Source organism: Marmota flaviventris, chromosome 9 (assembly GCF_047511675.1).
Source record: "Marmota flaviventris isolate mMarFla1 chromosome 9, mMarFla1.hap1, whole genome shotgun sequence".
In the NCBI taxonomy this organism is placed as follows: domain Eukaryota; kingdom Metazoa; phylum Chordata; class Mammalia; order Rodentia; family Sciuridae; genus Marmota; species Marmota flaviventris.
The window spans coordinates 43,106,573-43,127,661 of NC_092506.1; the positions used below are offsets into that span (position 1 = coordinate 43,106,573).

At 33.9% G+C, this 21,089-nt stretch overlaps 1 protein-coding gene across 2 annotated transcripts in view; it reads right to left on the bottom strand.

Moving 5' to 3' along the window:
- Positions 1–21,089, bottom strand: part of Prmt3 (protein arginine methyltransferase 3) — a 121,133-nt gene that overhangs the window by 19,935 nt on the left and 80,109 nt on the right. For both annotated transcript variants that reach the window (XM_027936681.2, XM_071616334.1), the window contains 2 exons: positions 18,672–18,859; positions 16,374–16,460 (listed from right to left, as the gene is read on the bottom strand). In XM_027936681.2, coding sequence (XP_027792482.2) covers positions 16,374–16,460; positions 18,672–18,859 — 275 coding nt within the window. The remainder of the gene's footprint in view (positions 1–16,373; positions 16,461–18,671; positions 18,860–21,089) is intronic.

A 21,089-nucleotide genomic window follows, 5' to 3' on the forward strand; every position in this document is an offset into this window, starting at 1 on the left:
AGTCCCTGAGACTAAGAGAAGCGTGACTGGGTGGAAAATAACTAGTACAAAAATAAAAACTACAATGATAGAAGAAAACAGAATGAAAGGAGAACACATGCACATTTCTGGGATAGTTAAGCACTCTTAAAATTTGTTGAGACTCTCCCACATTTATATTTGCACACAACGGGAAAATGAGCACGTGGCTTTACTGTGTATTCTAAATGTACATAAGCATTAGAATACAGTTCTAGAATAAGCTGTTCATCTTTTTTTGTGGATTTCCAAAAAGAAAATAACTATAGTATTTGTAAAGTGAATCATTTAAAAATCTGTTTTAAGTCACATTTTGCATGTTTATTCCACATGTATGAAAGTAAATGCAGTTCATTTTATTCATGTTCACTTGAAGAATAACTTTGAATAAAAACAAATTATTTGTTTCATGTATTTTGGTGTAATCAGTCTTTAAAGGGGACACATCATGTGTATGTAACAGAATGGCAACCAATGAAATAAGATCAGACTAGACCTTGTGAGAAAGAAGGAAATTAAAAATTATCATTATCACTATCACCTGCAGGGAGTAATTCATCATTTCTGTTCTTCATTGGTATCATGTTCCAACAGCGTGTGGTTATAGCAGATACAATTAGGCAGCTGGCCACAGGAGGAGGAGGATAATGTGCTTTTGATGGAGTTTATCCAAGCATGGAGATAGAGTGCTTGTAACCCATGCAGCAGAATCACTATGACAAAAATACAATTCATTTTTCGTTGGAGTATTTCTTTCAAAATCTTAATATGGAATTTAAAAGCCAACTGAAGTTGAGTCTGAAGTAAGTAAAGAATAAGCATATAAAAGGCATAAAAGTGATTATTATGGCTTACATAATCATATATAAAATAAAACCAGATGAAAATAGAAATATAAGCTTTACAAGCTGCTGTGTAAGTGTGAACTCTGTTAGTAATAACTGGTGTTCAAAATTGACAAATGTGAAAATTATAATTTCCTCCCAATATTAACTATACCTTAAATTATACCTTTTCTTCTTCAATTAATTTTCTATTTTACCCCAAGAGAAAATTTGCATCTTTGCTTTCTTTCATGATTCCTCTAGGGAACAACAGACATTAAGTGCCATTAACTCCCAAGGGATAATGTCAGATTGAGTGGTGTTTAGAAACCGAACAATATGTAAATAGCAAAATAGACAAAAGGTCTATAAGTACAGAAGATACTCTTACTGAAGTATTCAATACAATTCAGTTTTAATTTACTTAAAATATTCCCAGACAATAACTGAAACTCCATTTAAATGAATTTGGATTGTTTACTTCTAATTTCAAAACTGCTTATTAGTGATTTTAGGGGGCAAAATGAATCATCTGCTCTGAGTCTAAAACCCAAGTTAACAGAGAGAGAAGAGAAAAAGAAAGGGGGGGGGGGGAGGGAGGGGTCTTGTTATGTTGCCCAGGCTGGTGCCAAACTCCTGGATTCAAGTGATTTTCCTCAATCTCCCTAGTAGCTGGGACAATAAGAGTGAGCCACCGTGCCCTGCTAAAACACACAAGTTTTTGACATTTTATAAATTTATACCTCCCATGCCTTAATTGCCCTCCATTTCTTCTTTCCAATAAACATTTTATATAGTCCATATTCAGTGAGTTATCAATATTTTGATGTAGCTTGGTGCAGTGGTACACACCTGTAATCCCATGGCTTGGGAGGCTGAGACAGGAGGATCGCCAGTTCAAAGCCAGCCAGCTTCAGCAAAAAGAGAGGTGCTAAGTAACTCAGTGAGACCCTGTCTCTAAATAAAATACAAAATAGAGCTGGGGGTGTGGTTCATTTGTTGAGTGCCCCTGAGTTCAAATTCCCAGTACTCCAAAACAAACAAAAAATCTTTTAATGTATAATGTACATGTAGAAAAGTACATTATAAATGCATATCATGGTGAATTTTCAAACTGAATTCAGCTGTGAAACTCGCATTCAGATTATGAGACAACACCTCAGCCCTCTGGTAAACTGTTCCTAGTCAATCTTGGGCATCTGCAATTCCACAGGGTAACCACTGTCCTAATTTCTAATGGCAGAGGTGATCAGTTTTCTCTATTAGTATACTACAGCATAAAAGGAATAATACATTGTGTTTTTGTGATTATTCGTTTTTTATGGCTGTAGATGTTTTTCTGTGACTAATCTCCCTTTAATACAGGGGATACATACCAAGATGTCAGTGGATGCCTGAAACTGGATAGTACTGAACCCTATAAATACTATATTTTCCATAAATACATGAAGTTTAATTTACAAACAAGGCATGGAAGAGATCAATAATAGAAAATAAAAAATACTGTAATAAAATTTACGTGAATGTGGGCTCTCAAAATATCTCACCCTTGTGATCTCTGGTAACTGAAATCTTGGAAGGTAAAATGTTAGATAAGAGGGAATTACTGTATACAACTTATCGAGTTTACTGCTGACAGATATTTGAAAAGTTGTAAGTTGCAAGTTTTATGAATAGTGCTATTTAAACTTCTAGTCTGTGTCCTTTGGTGAACTATGAAATCAAGGTTGTTGGGTATGTACTGTGAGTGGAACTATGGGGGTGTATATTTTTACTATTTTTGTTAATCCTTATGACTTGCCTTCCATCTGAGACTTCCATCAGGGACCACTTTCTGTTTGCCTAATGCCCTTTAGTTCCTCACTTCAGTAAAGGTTTCCTGAGTCAAATGCTTTCCTCTCTCTCTTAAATTTTATTTTTGGTATTCTAAAAATATCCTCATTTCAGCTTCAGCTTCATCTTGAAAGGATATTTGAATGGGGTAGAATTCATGTTGGCAGTTATTTTCTTTCAGCACAATGAAGATGCCAATTGTTAAAATGTCTTCGATCTTTTTGATTCCATAGTTCCTGTTGAAAACTCATGTACTAGTTCACTTATTGGTTTTAGAAGGTAATTCCAGTGCCTCACCCAAACCCCAGTGACTGTTTAAGATTTTTCCTTGCATTCTGTAGTTTTACTAGAATGTGTCTAGAATTTTATTCCTCAAGCCACATTCTTCAGGTGATATCTTAATTGCTCTCACTTTTGAGCTAATTGTGAACAATACTGCTATGAATGTTTATGTTGACACATTTTTACTTCTTAGGTATATACCTAGAGTTGAATGACATTCAAAAATTGTACAATTCAAGTCATTTTGTGCTTTTGAATTGTAGCATGTTATCTTTCAACTGTTTTGATCTTGGCCATCATCTCTTCAATTATTGTTTGTGATATTTTCACCTTCCGTTTGAACTCCCATTTAAACACATATCAAATCTTTGCTGGCAACCACTGTATCTTTTGTACCCTCTGTCTCATCCTTGCATCTGCCTGTGCATCTACCTGGATATTTTTTCCTGACCTGAAATCCAGTTAACTGACCTTTCTCTACAGTAACAGAGGGAGATCCGATCCTAAACTCACATTTAAACAGGTTTTAAAATTCTTTTTTCTCAAAGATGCTATTTTAAAAAACATTTCCAGTTCTTTGAAGTTAGCAAACTTGGTTATTTCCAAATCCCTGATAGAAATAACTAATCTCTATAGTGCTACAGCTGTTTTTAATGCCTATTCTTTTCACCTGATGCTTGATAATGGTGTCTTATACTCACGTGTGACTCATTATATTTAATTATGTTCTGAAATTTTATTTGAAAAACTGCTTGTAGAAATAATTTTGAGGCCTACAATAAATTTGAGGCCTATAATAATTGTCATCTAGAAATAATTTTGATTTATCTCAGCAAGGAACCTGGAAACACTAGAAAGCTAAGAACGTCTTAACCCAACATTGGGGTTTCAGAATATCCTGATCCTGGACCATCCAGATGACTTGAACTTGGGTTGCAGGTCATTCCAGGGCTCACTGATCTCTGCTTTGCCCTAATTTTGGGTTCACTTTTTCAGGATTCCTAATGCACAGCACCAGGAAATTAAAAGCGCCTTTCCAAAAAGAAATCTGTGTTTCTGTATTCCTACCCATGTAAGGTTAGCAACAGTACAACACAAATCTTTTTAGTTGTTGCTTCTGCACTGGCAAATGCCTATCAGGCAAAAGCATCCTGAAATGTCAGGATTTCTTTAGATTTTCTTTTCTGCATCTTAGCTGGATAGTGCTTTACTAACTTACTTTCCTGATAACCTTCGAATAGATGATATATTTTCACATTTTGTAGTTGTTCTCAGCAAAAGGGCCTTGCTCCATTTTATGGACCGTCTCATCCTAGAAGACAGATCATTGCCTTTTTTTTTTCCCCCTAGTTAAGGCTTTGTAACACTCTCCCCCATTTTCTAAACTACCCCTCATTTGCAGTCTCAGTTTCGCTGTTACTTCCCTGGGCAGCCTTTGGTAATCTCACACAGCAGATTATAATACATTCACTAAATGCCCTGTACTCCCTCTAACAGCACTCACCATACGCATAATGCTGCTGTTCAGTTACAGATCCTAATAGGCCCTTAAGGGCAGACTCACCACTTCTGTGTTCACCTCTGTAACCTCACTGCCTGAGCTCAATGCTTGGGCACTCTATCTAAATGGTGAAAGCAACTGTGCAGCATAACAATGGCATAAGACAGCCTGAACACTCAGGAACTAGAAAGTCCATAAATATTTGTTATTAAGTAAAGTATTTGTTAAATGATAAAGTGATATATGTATATCGTACATGTAGAAAAGTGCATTATAAATACACTCATGGTGAACTTATACCACTCTTGAAAAAAAAATGTGAAAAAAATGACCCCTATTTATAAGTTTGATTCTTACTCAAAACTGATATTAGATCTCAACTACTTCAAAGTAACATCTCACGACATCTGTAACAACAATCTGTAACTCCCCATAGTGACTATATTGCAAACAGTATTAAGGCTTTCCAGAAGAAGCCATGCCTAAAATAAAACCTTAAGAATTGGGTGGCACGGCGCACGAGGAGTGCCAGGTACTGAACTGGAGCAGGTTGGGTTCCATGCTTTTGTGATTAGGTCAAGGTATACCCTGGTGTTGTATCATAACTAAAAAGAACAAAGAAAAAAGAAACAAAATCCTTAAGTATGAATAGGATTATCAAAGAAAAGTCAGAGTGTGCTATACCAAGGGTATCTTTTTTTTCTATGCCTTTAATGATAATAAGTTATATGATAAAAATGCTATCTATCTAAATGTGTCCTCTTCTTCTTTAAAGGAATGTCTTTGAGGTCAGAGAATACATTTTGATGCTTTTATTGTATTCACAGTGTCAGCACAGAAGCTAATACATAGTATTAGTATTCAGTAAATGTTGCTTGAATAAAAAGTGATCTTGAAAAGCTTCTTTTTTTTTCCCTTGTGCTTGCCTTTTAAAAATCTTGCAGTTCACTGCTTCTCTAGATTTCTATCTCCTCTTGCTCCATCACATATCATCAGTTTCTCACTGCTTGATATCAATGCTTTGTTTCCTTATATTCCGTTTTTCATGTTGCTGTTCAATGCTCCCTAAAAACTATCCAAGTGAGGGCTCCATGTTCCATGTCTAGTTCCTCAAATAGTAGAAGACATTATCAGCGGTAAGTAAACATATTTTTAATCTTAAAAATACACTGGAACAAAATAGTCAATGTGGTGAACTTGGAAATCAAAGCAAGTTAGGAATGATGGGATGTGTCTGTAGTCCCAACTACTTGGGAGGCTAAGGCAGGAGGATCACTTCAGCCCAGGAGTTTGAGCCCAGCCTGGGCAACATAATGAGATCCTGGCTCAAGAAAAGAAAAGGCAAAAATGAAAAAGAAATATAACTGTTGCAGAGGTTTAAAAGTGAAAACTATTAAATTTCATTTTTATGGTTAGATGACCAAGTTCTACCAAATGCTGATGGTTTTTACAAGCCTTTAAAGGTATAACTTTAGCCGGGTGTGGTAACACACGCTTGTAATCCCAGCAGCTCAAGAGGCTAAGGCAGGAAGATCTTGGGTTTAAAGCCAGGCTCAGCAAAAGCAAGGCACTAAGCAACTCAGTAAGACCTTGTCTCTAAATAAAATACAAAACAGGGCTGGGGATGTGGCTCAGTGGTTGAGTGCCTCTTGGTTCAATCTCTGGTAACAAAACAACAACAACAAAAAAGTATAATTTTAGAAATCTAACACTGAAAGAAACTACTTAACAGAAACAAGGAGGAAGACAAAAGATGTGATATATTTACTTTCTAAAACTTTTCCCCTTTCTTTTTAAAGAAAAATGGCTAACACATGCCAGGCACAGTGGCGCACCTGTAATCCCAGCAGCTCAGAAGGCTGAGACAGGAGGATCTCCAGTTCAAAGCCAGCCTCAGCAACCATGAGGTGCTAAGTAAGGCAGTGAGACCTTGTCTCTAAATTAATACAAAATAGGGCTGTGTTATGTGGTTCAGTGGTTGAGTGCCCCTGAGTTCAATCCCCAGTACCCCTTTGTCCACCAAAATAAATACACAAAAAAACAAACAAAAACCAACCAACCAACCAAACAAACAAACAAAAAAAACAAGAAAGAAAGATGCCTAATATGTTCCTGCTAGAGCCTTGTGTAAAGTGTTCAATATCTGGGGTGGGAACTAAGTATTTGGTAGTATTCATTTGTTTTTCACTAGGAACTGCCATTTTCCAAAGAAGGTAATTATACTAAACTTTAAGTTCTGGCTTACAATTTAAAGTTGGTTTCTTTTTTTGTTTTCTTTTTTTTTGCTGTTTGTTTGTTTTCTTCATTACAATCTCTGGACTATGTTGGGTGAAACAATAACTTACATTTCTGGGGCCTCAGGATTCAGTATGACCCATCCCACATCCATGGGGTTGGATGTTGGATGAAAGAATAGGAGAAGAGAAAAGAGCAATCAATTGACTATGCTGGTGCAGTCTTTAGAGAGAGCCCAGGTATATCATTTGTTAAAGAAAAGGACATTCTGTAAGTTATGTGACTGTATTAGTGATCTAAAATTAAAAACAATTCTTAATAAAACTGTAGGCAGAAGGGATGTGGTTTTGCTCTAAGAAGCAGCTGCTTTGCACAAATGCAATATTCTGAAAGAATGGAGAATTTTTCTTAATACATTAGATATACAGGGGTATAGATAAGGTCTGACAGTTTTCACTGCATGTACATACCCCTGGTTCATAAAGAAATGGGTCTTTGATGTGGTTCTTAAACACAAGTCAGGTAGGCTTATTCAATCCTGCTGGAATAAATAAATCACATCTATAAAACCACAGTCCTAAATCCTTATAAGCAAATGGATATGTTAAAAATGAAACAATAAAGCAGAACAAACAACGCTTTCTTTAAGAATGCAGCCTGACAGGAAAGTGAAATATTAATTAGATCATATATTGAGCCTTTTCTATGTGCCATGCAGAGTAGTAAACATGTATCTAGTTTATCTCATTTAGCATTCAACAATAATTATATCTGATATAATTTTATTTATGCTTCTGAGATAAACAAAACTAAAGTTTAGAGAAGTTAAATACATCATCTAAAATCATGCTGGTAAACTCAGGTCCTGTGGGTCTGCTTTTATCTACAGAGATAAATTACCACTGTAAATTTTCCTCTTCAACTTTATTTTCATCTGTTTAAACGGGAAGGGCTTTTAGAAAACTTCTTTTCATTTCAAGATTGTTTTTTTCTCTTTTAGTTTTCTTGAAAACAAACAAACAAACAAAAGATGGACTGACTCATTTTGGCAAATGTAAAATACATTCTGACCTAACTGGCATATATGACCAAAATTTATTTTTCCAATTCTCAACTCATTTTTGCATGAGGACTGATCCTTCCTGTCAACACATATATCAGAGGGCTGGAAACATTGGGTATTTGGGGATTTTCAGAAGATTTGAACGTCAATATACACAATGGTTTCTGTCAGGACATGGTCAAAAGAAATTTGACCTGGGAAGATTGAGTCCTTATAGATCACTACTCCAGGAATGACTACTCAAATCAAAGAGGAAAATACCTGGTCAAACTCATTTATCATCACAAACTAATGATGCTAACTGGCAGTCTCTGATAAGTCTAGGGAGAGCTCCCAGCATCTGTAATCAAGAGTCCACTATTATTGATTATGTAATAAAAAGCCATTCTTATGCTTCTTTCTATGCTTGAGTTGGATGTTTAGTCCAGCTTTAGTGTCATTGTTTCTTTTAAAACTAAGACACTGCTGATCTCAAGCAAAATCCTCTACCTATCTGGTGAGCATGATGTAAAACTTAAGAATTTCAAGACTACACTCAAGTTGCTTCAGAACAACTTGATTCAAATACTGTTAAAACTCAATCTGGAGACTTTAGAATTGGTGTGAGCAAATTTGTTAAAAAAAAAAAAAAAGGCAGCTTCAGAGGCATTATCTATATCATGGCTTTCAAAGTAGGACCAGGTATGTGAATCTCTATGAACAAGTTATTTTTCTTGACTTCAGTGGTCCTCATTTTGTGGACTTGGCATTCTTCTTCTTCTTCTTTAAATATCTGACCTATACTTTTTTAAATCTTTATTTTTATTTGTTTAATTTTTTTATGTGGTGCTGAGGATTGAACCCAGAACCTCACATGTGGGAGGCAAGCGCTTTACCACTGAGCTACAACCCCAGCCCCTGCATTCTTGATAAGTAGGAATAAATAATGATTCTTTCCATTACTGAATGAACAAAGACCTAAGTTAATACAGTGTAGAAGTATAATTGACTTTAATTTTTTTTTCTTATTGGTAGCTTCAAGGACAGAGTAGAGTATAAAAATTGAGAGGAGGGCTGAGGTTGTGGCTCAGCGGTAGAGCACTCACCTAGTATGTGAGAGGCCCTGGGTTTGATCCTCAGCACCCCGTAAAAATAAATAAAAATAAAGGTATTGTGTTCAACTACAACTAAAAAGCAAATATTAAAAACAAAAGAATAAGAAAATTGAAAAAATTGAGAGGAAAGTAAACATGAAGAATAGATAAAAGAAATGCAGATTTTAAAAAGGCTAAAATCCTCTACAACCAGGGACTGTTTAGAAGACTTTCCACTCTCTGGAACTGGAAAAATGAAGGATAAAAGAAGATAAAGTAGAAGTAAATTTTGTCAGAAATGCAATGGCACAAGTTCTCATTTCTTTGGTTGGGATCCAGATACAGGGGATGGTTTATAATAGAGTGCTATGTTGTATTAAAAATGTATACTTTAAAAGACCAGTTACATCACATGCAGTTAAACATATGATTTCTTTCTCTTTTTATATTTATATTCCCAATGCTTCACAGCTCTTGGCACATAACAGTACTCAGAGAACATTTCCTGAGAATAAATGAAGAGACAGAAGTGTTCTTGCTATCATCTAAGCCCAACTATAAAGGTTTGGGGCTCAAGAAGAGTAGACATGAAGACCATGCTCTAGGGCATATAGTCATTTGCACAAGGAAAAACCTGAAACCAACTGTGGAGGTGAAATCACATCATTAGAAATGCTCTCCCTCAGACATAAAATTTACTTAATGAAGCCTTTTAAAATTTATGCCAGATGTCCCACTAAAATCTCTGATGCAAGTTCAAGACAAATCTTACTAATTCTAAGCAGCACAGATGTGTCTTAATAATTAGTTTCTTTAGCTGATTAGCTTTGCAAGGTCAAAGTTAGGTCAATTTACACCAAAAAGTATGTGGAGCTGATTTAACACCCAGGAATGAGTTTGGAATTAGTAGGTTTCTACTGTCAAGAAGTTTTTCAAGTCTTGAAAGAAGATTTAAAAGAACCCAACTGCAAAGATACAGGCTCATCTTTAAGTCATTAAATTAAAAGCTTAAATAAAAAGATGAAAAAGTACTATAACTAAGAACTATGGGTAAACATTTTAAAGTTTCTTTTCATAGCAACTGCACTAGTTTTAAAAAACTGTAACTCAAAGACCTGTTTTGACTCTGTCCAAAGTTAAATACTGGTGCCTTTTAAATCTTTCTATTTATCAAATAAATTATTAAAATAAAAGAACTGAATTGAAAACTAACAGTTTATTTTTAGTTCTCTGACTTTTGTTTACTTTCATTTATTTTTCTTAACTTTAAAAAGTCCTAAACAGGCAGGCCCAGATTGATTGTTCGGATTGAATTTTAGAAACAAGTCCCTGAATAAATTCTTTTTAAATTAGGATATAGAGGGTCACAAAAGACCTTTACTCTGATGTAACCAAACAACAATAACCAAAATTAAAAAAAAAAAAAAAAAACAACAACAACCAAAAACCCTACAAAAACTAGATATACTTAACAATCATGTTTTTCATTAAAAAGACAGAAGATCTTTGAAGGCTAAGAAGTCTAAATGTACTACTTCCATGAGGTGTGTTGAGGTGTTTCTTTGTTGTACAGAAACATAGAGTGGCTTTCATATATGAAGACAAATGCTGGGGCCATGGGGTGGTGGGAGGGTTGATGGCAGGTGGAGAGAGTGGATAAATGGCAATAATGCTCAGAAACAGGGACTCTGCAGAAATGAGATGCCAGCCAACTTTCAATAGATAGGTCTGGGTATTTAAGTACATTGGAATTTGGGGAATCCCCAAAGGCAGACCAAGTCACCTGTGCAAACCAACTCTCCCTCATGTTACTCATGAAGACACAAAGACACGGATGGAGTTAAGATTGTGCTACAAAGCAGGAAGAGAGGGAGGTTTTCTGGTGGTGCTTGGATCTCAAGCCCAAACCACCTGTAACCACACAGGTCATTGTCACCACTTCAGAAATTCACTCTTCCTCTGTTATTCTAGAAACTCTTGCCCATAAAAATGAGGTATTTGTTTCAAGTGTCTCAAGAAAACCCATTTATCTGAACAATGGACTTAACTAACCCTTGCTTGGAGGGGACAAAACAAACAAAACACTCAAGAAGAGAGGGGCTGTCCTGAGCTCAAAACAGTGGAAGTTAACTGAAATGACACCCAGTCCTGGCTCAGCTCAACTCCAGATCAGCCCTCATCCTAGCAATCAAGGGGACAATATTAATCACTTTGGTTTACACTGGTTCTTTTATATAAGGTACAGCATTAAATATAAACTTAGAAAGAATGAGAATAAACTAGAAGCTATGACCCATATCAAAAGGAAAAAAACAAAAACAAAACAGAATTACAAATGGCTCAGGGAATTAGCAAACAGACCTTAAAAATGATTACAAATACGTTAAGAAATTGGATAAAAAGATAGATTAAATAGGTTAGAGAGATAAAGGTCTTAATCATATAAATAGGAATTCAAGAACTAAAAGCCAAGATAACTGAAATGACAATACTGACTAATGCAGAACAACGAAAAGCATAAAGAAAGGAAATGATTAATGAATTTAATTACCTACAATTTTTCCTCTAGACAATACATGTCTATCAAACATATGTGCCTTTTCAGGACACAAAATAGGTTTTGTTTGTTTTTGTACACACATTATAGACCTAGCATTTAATATTTGCTTAATAAATGGAAATTTCTGTTAATATATATTAACAGAAATTAACAGTATTAATATGTATTCTTACTATGTGAACATTTAAAAAATTATGATTAAGAAAATCAAATTCGTCTTCTATGCCAACATTCAGATATTAAGTTTTGTAAAATACAAAATAAAGGATTTTTTTTTAAGATCATAAGTAAAAATATAAAAGAAGTTTTATTTCTTATTTAATCCTCTTTAACAACTGTAGTAAAAGAAAAATATCTAGGACAAATGGCATTCTTGTTAAATAATGTTACAAAATATTAAGAAGGGCTGGGGGGATTTAGCTCAGTGGTCAAGTGCCCCTGGTTTCAATCCCCAGTATTGGAAAACAAGAAACATATTAAGGAAATTTGGTATAAACTGAATTGTTGTATAGTCATTATTTTAGTGCATGCTAACAGAAATGCAGGATAAAAGAGAAATATGCTACATATGCTAAAATTGAGATACAAAAATGATTATGAAATTATAGAAATAAAACACTCTACATCTAAAAGATAATACTCCTGTTAGATATAATGTGGTAAAACCATCTTAAATATTTTCATTTTCAAAGTAAAAAACTTGTTTGTTAAAAGTCACTTAATGTGTACCTAGGATTATGAAAGGATGCTTTTCTATGCTAGTGAGGAGGTTATAGATAGATGCCAATATAAATGTGGCCGGCCCATTATGTGATTACACAAATAAAAATAAAATCCGAACTCACAAGAATAAAATATAATGGTTTTAAATTTTATAGTTTGTTAATGAAAAATTTGTCCTGAGGTTTAAGTATAAGTGTGTGTATAAGTAGTGGGGAGACCACAATGAAAACACGTTTTTCTACCGGCAGTTCTGATAACTTGCGAAGCTATCTAAAAGCACTATCAGTCTATAGCACACATGCATTGAGATTAAATCCAATGGGGGCGTTTTAGCATCTTGTTACTTTAAAAAATCTAATTTCCTTCAATTTTTTAATCAGGCCACAAATTTAGAATCTCATTAAGAAATAAATGGTTATGCATATATTTAAAATGGGCTTCACTACTCAGAAATTGTCCATCTTAATTTGTGATAAGTGCATTTTCCTCAAGAAGAGAAAAAGCATTTAGTGTATCTGAAGGTTTGTATTTAAGAGTGAAAACAGAAGTATCTGGCTTTGTACTGCTATCTAAAAAAAAAAAAAAAAAGCCAAATCTCTTCTTCCTACTCCCCAAAGTCACTTTTCCAGCCAGGCATATTACCAGGTAATATTATTTTTTAATTTTTCCATACTGTCATTAATTCTCCTGATAGAAAAGGGGAAAAACAGAGGAAGTTCCAATAAGGTACTCATCCTTTTTAATCTTTGTTATAAGATTCTGTCCTCCTAAGTAGGGTGACTGATCAATCTATTAAACAGTAGCCTAGAGACCATGTCTGTGTGATAGCTCTGGGTGGATGGTGGAGGGAGCATAATGACCTGGCCCACTCCAAAGAACAAGAGAGGTGGAGTAGATATGGATGGTTAATTAGAACTCACAAATAATAAAAACATTAGATGACAAAATCTTGCTCATCTCAGTGTAAACATGCTAGGAAGGAAAGGTTTCCAAGAAATGTAGATGCTTAACCCAAAAAATAAAAAGAAAAAAAAAATTCAAAGTTCTACTTTTTATCTGCAGCAAAAAAGGTGAGATATGTAACTTAGTTCATCCAACCAGTCTGCCAGTTTTGCTCTGAGGAAAACTGCATTTTCATTACAGGCTCTCTTTCCCTCCTAATAATTGCTACTGGTTAAAAATTAGAACTATCATAAATTTGCTTCATATGCAACAGGTTTAAGATCTGTTTAAAATGCATTATGTAGTCTAGTTTCTTCTATATCTGGACTATCTTATCTACAAGGTTTCTCTCTGTATAATCCCACAGAGGTGGCCTTTGGGACCAGCAAAGAGTAAGGACATTATTTTTTCTTTTGGTACCAGGGATTGAACACAGGGGCACTCAACCACTGAGCCACATGCCAGGCCTATCTTTTAAATTTTTTTTTTTTTTTAAATTTTGAGACAGAACCTCGCCAAGTTCCTGAGGCTGGCTTTGAACTTGCAATCCTCCTGCCTCAGCCTCCAAGAGCCACCAGGATTTACAGGTGTATGCCACCACACACAGAACAACATATTTCACAAGTAAAACATTATTTTTATCTTCATCAATAAAATAGGAATATCAGTATTTCAAATGACAATGAGTAATAGAAATAAATGAAAGAATGCTTTTAAAACGATGAACTGACAATCAAAATTTTAGCGACTGTTAAGTATTATCACAGGAAGACAATTTTTATCAACTAATTATTTGACAGAATAATCCTGGAAGAGTTAGATCAATGCTACATTCTAATCTCTATCTTTAGTACTTGGCATGTACCTAATAAACATGGTTTGTAACAATAAATCACCTATTGAGATGAGTTGTAGAACTATGTTATTCAGCAATGACCAGACAAATAAAATTCCACTCCAATCTATTTCTACTTTGAAACCCCAAACCCTCCTCATTTCCAAATAGTTATATAAAACTATTCAAGTAATGTTGAGAATAAAATATACAAATCTAAGGGTGCTTTATATAATAGTTTTTTCAAATTCATTTTCTTATGTAACTCTGTATAAGAACAAATTCAAGCACTTTTTATACACTGCATTTCAATACTAAAATTATGATTACAACCTTTCAATTAAATAAACTTTACCCATTTTTTCCTTGTAGTTTACTCTATTAAGTATACAGAATAAAATGAAGAAGGAAAGATAGAGTACAAGAAGCTTAGTTTTAACTTTATCTGAAATAAAAGGAAGTAGAAAATAACTCTATAAATGTGCTATGAAATTCTTTTATACATAAATTACCATAGCTAAAACTACTTTCCAAAATTTACTCATATGGTTTCACATGGCCTAGATCTAGCCAAGCAGTGAATGAAATTCCTCCTAAATGAAAGCAGGAATTGGGCAAGGTGGGCTGGGCAGGGGGCAGGGAATAGTATGTTAGAGAAGGGTTTGTGCATCTGGGGTTTTCAGTGGTGGCCAACACTCATAGAATGGACCAGGGGCATTAGGGCTAAATGGGGTCTGTAGTGACAGAGCTACTCTTCTCTTCACAATAGAAGCAGCTTTGTGACAGGCCAGTTCTAATCTATGGTTCTAGGAGCTGTTTCTAGAAGTTCAAAATACTTCTAAAGTTTGTTCCTTTAGCCTTCCCCGTATGTCTGAGAATTATTTTATTCCCCTATATAAAACATTTTCAGTTTAAACTAGCTGATTCAGATTCTGTTGTCTGAAACTAAAAACTGAACTAGAGTTCAGAAGTAACGTTACAAAAGTAATATTTATATAAAGTTCATCAAGACAGAATTACTACTGCCATTTTTCAAAGTTCAAAAAAGTACAACTAGAAACAATACCATTTTTGATATCTTCACTAACGTTTTATATCCTTTTTTATGTGAAGATCAATGAAAATAGAGTTGAAATATTATGAATACTGGAATTATGACAATTTCTAGGAATTCCTTTATACATGCATCTTTGCTGATCAAGATGGTCTTTTTTTCAAAATCTCAAGGATTACTAATATCAAAACAAAGAGGCAATATAGAAGTAAAAACCTTTAGTCTATAATTTCAATTATTAAAAAGCACAATTAGAAAATCTGTAGGAAATGAGAAGCAAATTTTATTCTCTCCAATGGGTGTTCCAAAGTCACAAATCTGGAATCTAGATATTGTCCTTATAAACATTATAAAACCAACTTCAATTAAGAGAAAAGCAATTTCCTCAAAATTCTGGAGCACATTTGTGTGTTATGCTCATTTGGATATAAAATAATTATTGAATCAAAATTAACTGAAATAAATTTTAAGGAACCATAAAATCTTCTGAATGTTAACCTGACCTAAATGTTTAAAAGAATCAGGTTGAAGACAACATCCATCTGTTTCACATTATAGTTTCTCACAATAATTTTTCAATAAAAATTCTAACTTTTGAAGATGAGATCACAAATTTTAAAATTGTAGTTATTTTAAAAATAATATAAATATTCAAAGAACTACCACTTATATAAATTCATACTTTAAGGTCCCCTTTTATTAACATTTCTGAGTCTTCTGATAGATTATCTTAAAGTTATAAACATTTAGAAATTAAGGGAGGAAAAGTAATAGATTATAAAAACATAATATTTCTGGCTTCACTGATCTCACTAGTCTGTATAACTAGTCATCAAGATAGAATTACTGCCAATTTTCTTAAAGCGGTTGATAGTCTGAGGTACAGATTATAGAACAGAGATTACTTGAACAAAGAAATCAATAAGTAGAAGAACCAAATGTGAATCCAGAGCTGCCCACCTTTTCTACAATTCAGAGTTTTTCTATTACACAAGACTAATTTCTGAAGAAAGATAAATCAATGCCAGATCTTTATTTATTTTTCATATAATAATACAAAATATTCTATGAATATCTAAATTAAGCGCCATTACTGGGAGGATAAAAGCGCATTAGGATATGAGCTTTTATCTTTGAAGATAAAATTGAATGATCTCAATTAATTATAAGATAGGTAATAATGAACAACATATGAAGAAAAATCATTATGTAAACATCGTTTCCTAATACTTTTCTGTTAAACTAAACTAACTTTCCTGAAGTCTGTTCACCTATTAAACCAGATCTGTTCAATGGCCCAGCAAAGGCAAAAATCGACTGTCAAAGGCAATAGTCGTTTTCATTTATCACAAGCCTAGTAATTAATTCATTAGCCTGCCAATCAACTGCACTGCTAGTGAAATCTGTGAAAGGAGAAATGAATAGCTTACCGTGCACAAAGATGTCTTTGTGATTTTCAGAGTAAAATCAGAAGAAAACTCCAAGTCTGTGATAGATGTTGTATGGCAATCTATATGCTACCCATTAAAAGGAAGAGAAGGGAAGAGATTGGTAAAGATAGAGGGAAAAAAACCCCAAAATCCCAGATAAATACTGCCTCTATTTTTTTTAATGCTAAAAAAGCATTATTATAAAGCAATGATGAAAAACTTTGGTCATTTACACACTATTTTGGGGATTATTTCCAAATTGAAGGGTTGTTAAGTGTATTATCATTTAGTTAATTTTTCTTTAAATCACATTAGTATCTTCTTTAGTCTTCTTGTAAGCAATGACATACATAAAATTATAGCTTTGATCTGCTAGTTTTCCTAAAACACTAAAATATTTTCAAATAAAAAACACTTTTGTGTGTTTCACCTAAAATCATTTTGTATGCACATGCCACATTTGCTATAAATTATGTGATAACAGTCAATATTTTTAGAGGAAATGGCAATTTGAAATCACATGCTAATCAAAGAAAAAAGTTTCCACATTCATTTCTGTCAATGCATTTAAAGGTAAGTTTATTAGATATTAAAAACAAACCATGATTTCAAATCAAACAGCAAAACTATGAAGATTCACCTCAGCTAAATATCTTTATTTTCACATTCTGCCCTGGTGCAAGTTCTTCTCCACCTCATTTAGGAGATGGGATGCAATCACCTTTCAGCAATCTCACCAGAAATATGCTGTAAAGGCTGTCATCAGTTTGTTTACCATGAATACATTATGACCCAGTGAATGCAATTCACGTAACTATATATCTAAGGCATTACTCAATTTAAAGCAGTCTGAGAAAAAATTTTAAATGTTACAATGTGGGTTGCTTTTTAATTTGTAAGAGGGCTTAGGAATACAGAACAAATGGTATTACTTAAAAGCCTAATTTTTTTTTTTTAAAAAGGCATGCATATTTATTAAATACCTTTGTTTCTCAGTTCTGAATTTTCTATTTCAAGTATTTATGCATAGCAGTCTCAAGGGTAAGCAAGATGACTAAACAGAGAAATTAGCACTTCTCTTCTCAACTCTTCTTTCTGCTCTATGTAAGGCTGAATGGGCTATGGATATGCCTTCTCTGAGCCAAGTTTCAAATAAATCCTTTACTGTCAGTATACCAGAGCACTCAACAGTCCTACAATCATCAAGCAGAAAGTAGATTTTTTTTTCCTTAAAAGCTGAATGTAATTTCTATCAGTTTGTTTTTGTTGAGAAATTTCATGTTTATTATTGTATGCTAATTATAATATTTATCCATTTAAGGAATTTAGTAAACGTTTGTTGACTACCTACTTCATGTAGACAATAATTATTGATGCTATGAAAGTAATAATGTGACTTAAACAAGGAGACAATATTCTAAAACTAATGTTGAACAAACCCTATATATCTCACTATCTAGTTGAAAACCAATTAAGAAAATCAGTATAATTTTTCACTGAAAAGTTATTAGTGAACTCAGATAAACTCAACATTGAAAAATTCACAATAAAACCAGAGATTAACATGGTAAAAAATAATAGAAAATAAAAGAAATTAGCTGAGAAATTTCAAAATAGTAGGGCTTTAGTTCCAGGGAAAATTCACTATAATTACTTATTCTAATTTTTCCCAGCCTTTTTAGAGTAAGAAGTTAAATTATGTGGAATATATGGTATGAATCAATAAGTGTTAGAATGAAGCCAGGAGGTGGTAGTGAAGCAGAAATGACAATATGATAGGACTTTTTGCCTTCACTAAGTTAAATAAATGTAAATTATTCAAACAGTTAGATTTGAAAGATTATAAAACTGAGTAAAAGAAATTTAAGTGTATAAAGAGAAGTGATTCCAAAGGTATGATTGAGCCAACTGGCAAATATTATGACCACAAGTCTGTTTTCAAGGTCCACATACACAATGAATACACAGTTAGTTCTCTGTATAGTGGTCCCACATCTTTGGATTCAACTTGGACTGAAAGTATTTGGAAAAAAATGGCAACTGTACTGAACGTGTACACTTTTTTTTCCCTTTCATGTCATTATTCCCTAAATGAGACAATTTCAAGTATATGAAAGGATACACATATGCCAATACCACACCATTTTATATAGAAACTTGAGCACTTGAGTTTGGTATCCATTGGGGGTCCTGGAACCAATCCTTCACAGATATAGAGGGATGACTACATTGATTTCAAACAATGAGCTAAGGAAAAAGGTAACACTATTATTAAAAAAAATTTGGGAAAACACTTACCTTAATACCACAAGGATCTGAAATAAGAGACTTCGGATCTAAAACTTCCACCACAGCTTCTGGAATAACTGCCTTCTTCATGCAGGACATGTTGAAGCCATATACGTCATCCCAGAAAGCAATTCTCTCCGCATGTTTATTCACATCACTCACTGCTACAAGGCTGATAGTGCAAATGTCAGGATAAACTGTAACCAACAGAATGCCCAACAATGTAGCATCATCTCCTTTTATAAGAAATATAATTCTTAAAAGCCTCAACGTAAATACTGACTGCATCAGTATTGATTACTAGCAATGAGAGATTAATGAACATATGAACCAGGGAAAACAACCAAGTTCCCTTTTGCAGTCTCTTAAAAAGATACCTATTATCATGATAGTAAAATTAAAATGAGGGTTTCAATGACAGATTCCTATTAAATTAAACTGGCATGATATAATTCATTGACCCCCCCAACTAGAAGAACTTAATTTAAACCAACATAAAAAATGTACTAAATCTTTAATTCATTGATTACTCTAAAATATGCAGAAAGAGAGAAATCATTTAAAAAGAAATGTAGCCTGTAAAAAAAAAATCAAGTAATGTAACTTTACAGTTATGTAGACCAGTTATATTACCCTCTTTTATTTAATATAAAAGGAAATGTTTATAAGCATTAAAGTATGTGCTGGACATATGTGCCACACTGAGTACATGGCCCTACTTCAAGAAAAAGCAAAATCAGCTAATTCTTACTTGCCTGGAGGACAGAAATGGTTCTTACACAAGAACTGAAGCTCAGGTTAGGAATGGAGAGTGAAAGTGTTCTAGGCCAAGTGAGCAGTGTACACCAAGGGTAACAATTAGTAGATGGTTTGGCCTGCACACTACTCAATGAGAGAGAAACACTGAGGTCCAAAGTTAGAAAGGTGCCTGAGTAAACCACATTAGTAAACTGGATTTTCTGCTAATAATAGTAATCCAGTGAAATATTTCACATAGGGAAGCAACAGGATCAAATTTTGGTTTTAGAAACCACATAGAATGCAATGTGAAGAATAAATGGGAGAAAGATTAAAATAGACACATTAAGAAATGGTTTTAAGGGGCTGGGGTTGTGGTTCAGCAGTAGAGCATTCACCTAGTGTGTGCGAGGCCCTAGGTTCAATCCTCAGCACCACACATAAATAAATAAAATAAAGGTATTAAAAAAAAGAAATGGTTTTAATAATCCAGGTGATCGAACTAGGGTTATGGGTAAGGGACTGGAAAGGAGAAAAAGTCTATTTAGGAGGCAGAACTCATGGGATTTTGAGACTACCTGTGGAGGTAAGGAAGAGTTAATGAGGCAATGAGCCAGATATGGACAGCCCTGATGTAGATGAGGGAGAAATGGATGATGGGGTTGTTACCAGGCCTACCATACTGTACTACTTCAGGAAGTACCAGTCATACTGTACTTATGGAAACTAAATAGCCTACAGTTACACAGTTCAGAGATGCAAGTAAACAGTTCCAAAATCCTTCTATATTATTAAAAATCAGAGCAGGATGTTTTAATGTCATGTATCTTGATCAGGTTTGGCAAACTACAGCCCATGGGTGAAATCCAATCTGTTGTTTTTGTAAATAAAGTCTAATTAGAACACCACATTTGCTTACATATTATTTGAGATTGTGATATGCTGTAGTAGCAGAAACGACTAGCTGGCGCAGGGACCATACTGCAAAGAACTGAAAATATTTACTACCTACCTGGTCTTTTACAGAAAGTTTGCCAATCTTTTGCTCTATATCAAACAATGTTATGTAGTAGTGATACCACTTAGAAATAAAGATCATTTTTTCACAAGGAGAAATTACAACTCATGAAAAGTAATAAAACAGCTTTGAAACTATGTTGGTAATAAGAAGAAATAAACTAAAAAGTAATATGAATTTACTTTTTCTAGTGTTGAGGTATACTCTTCCAGTAATTATATTTCACAAAGGTAACAAAATTAATTTTTGTATTTTAGAATGTAGAAATGAAATTATTTTAGCTCTCAATAAGACCTATGAATATTCATGAAGGATTTATAATCAGTGTTATAGGTCAATTTGGTCCTAAATCTACCTCTACACAGCTGCCTAATTTTGGGCCACCTGCCAGAACACTGACTAACCCTTTACCTTCACATTCTGACACATTTGTCATTTGATTTTTGTTGGATAGAAGCTATAATTGAATAATTATTCCTGTTTGTTGGTAAAATTAACAAAGCACTGATTGGACAAAAGCACCTTCTTAACAGACCATTTATAAATTCATGGCTTTGACATCTGTGTCCTTCTCGATTCACTGCCCAGAATTCATTTGTCACTAGAACAGCTTACACAGTGAATAAAGATGGGAAATTCTTTATCCCTTAGAAATGCCCACAAACTTTTGG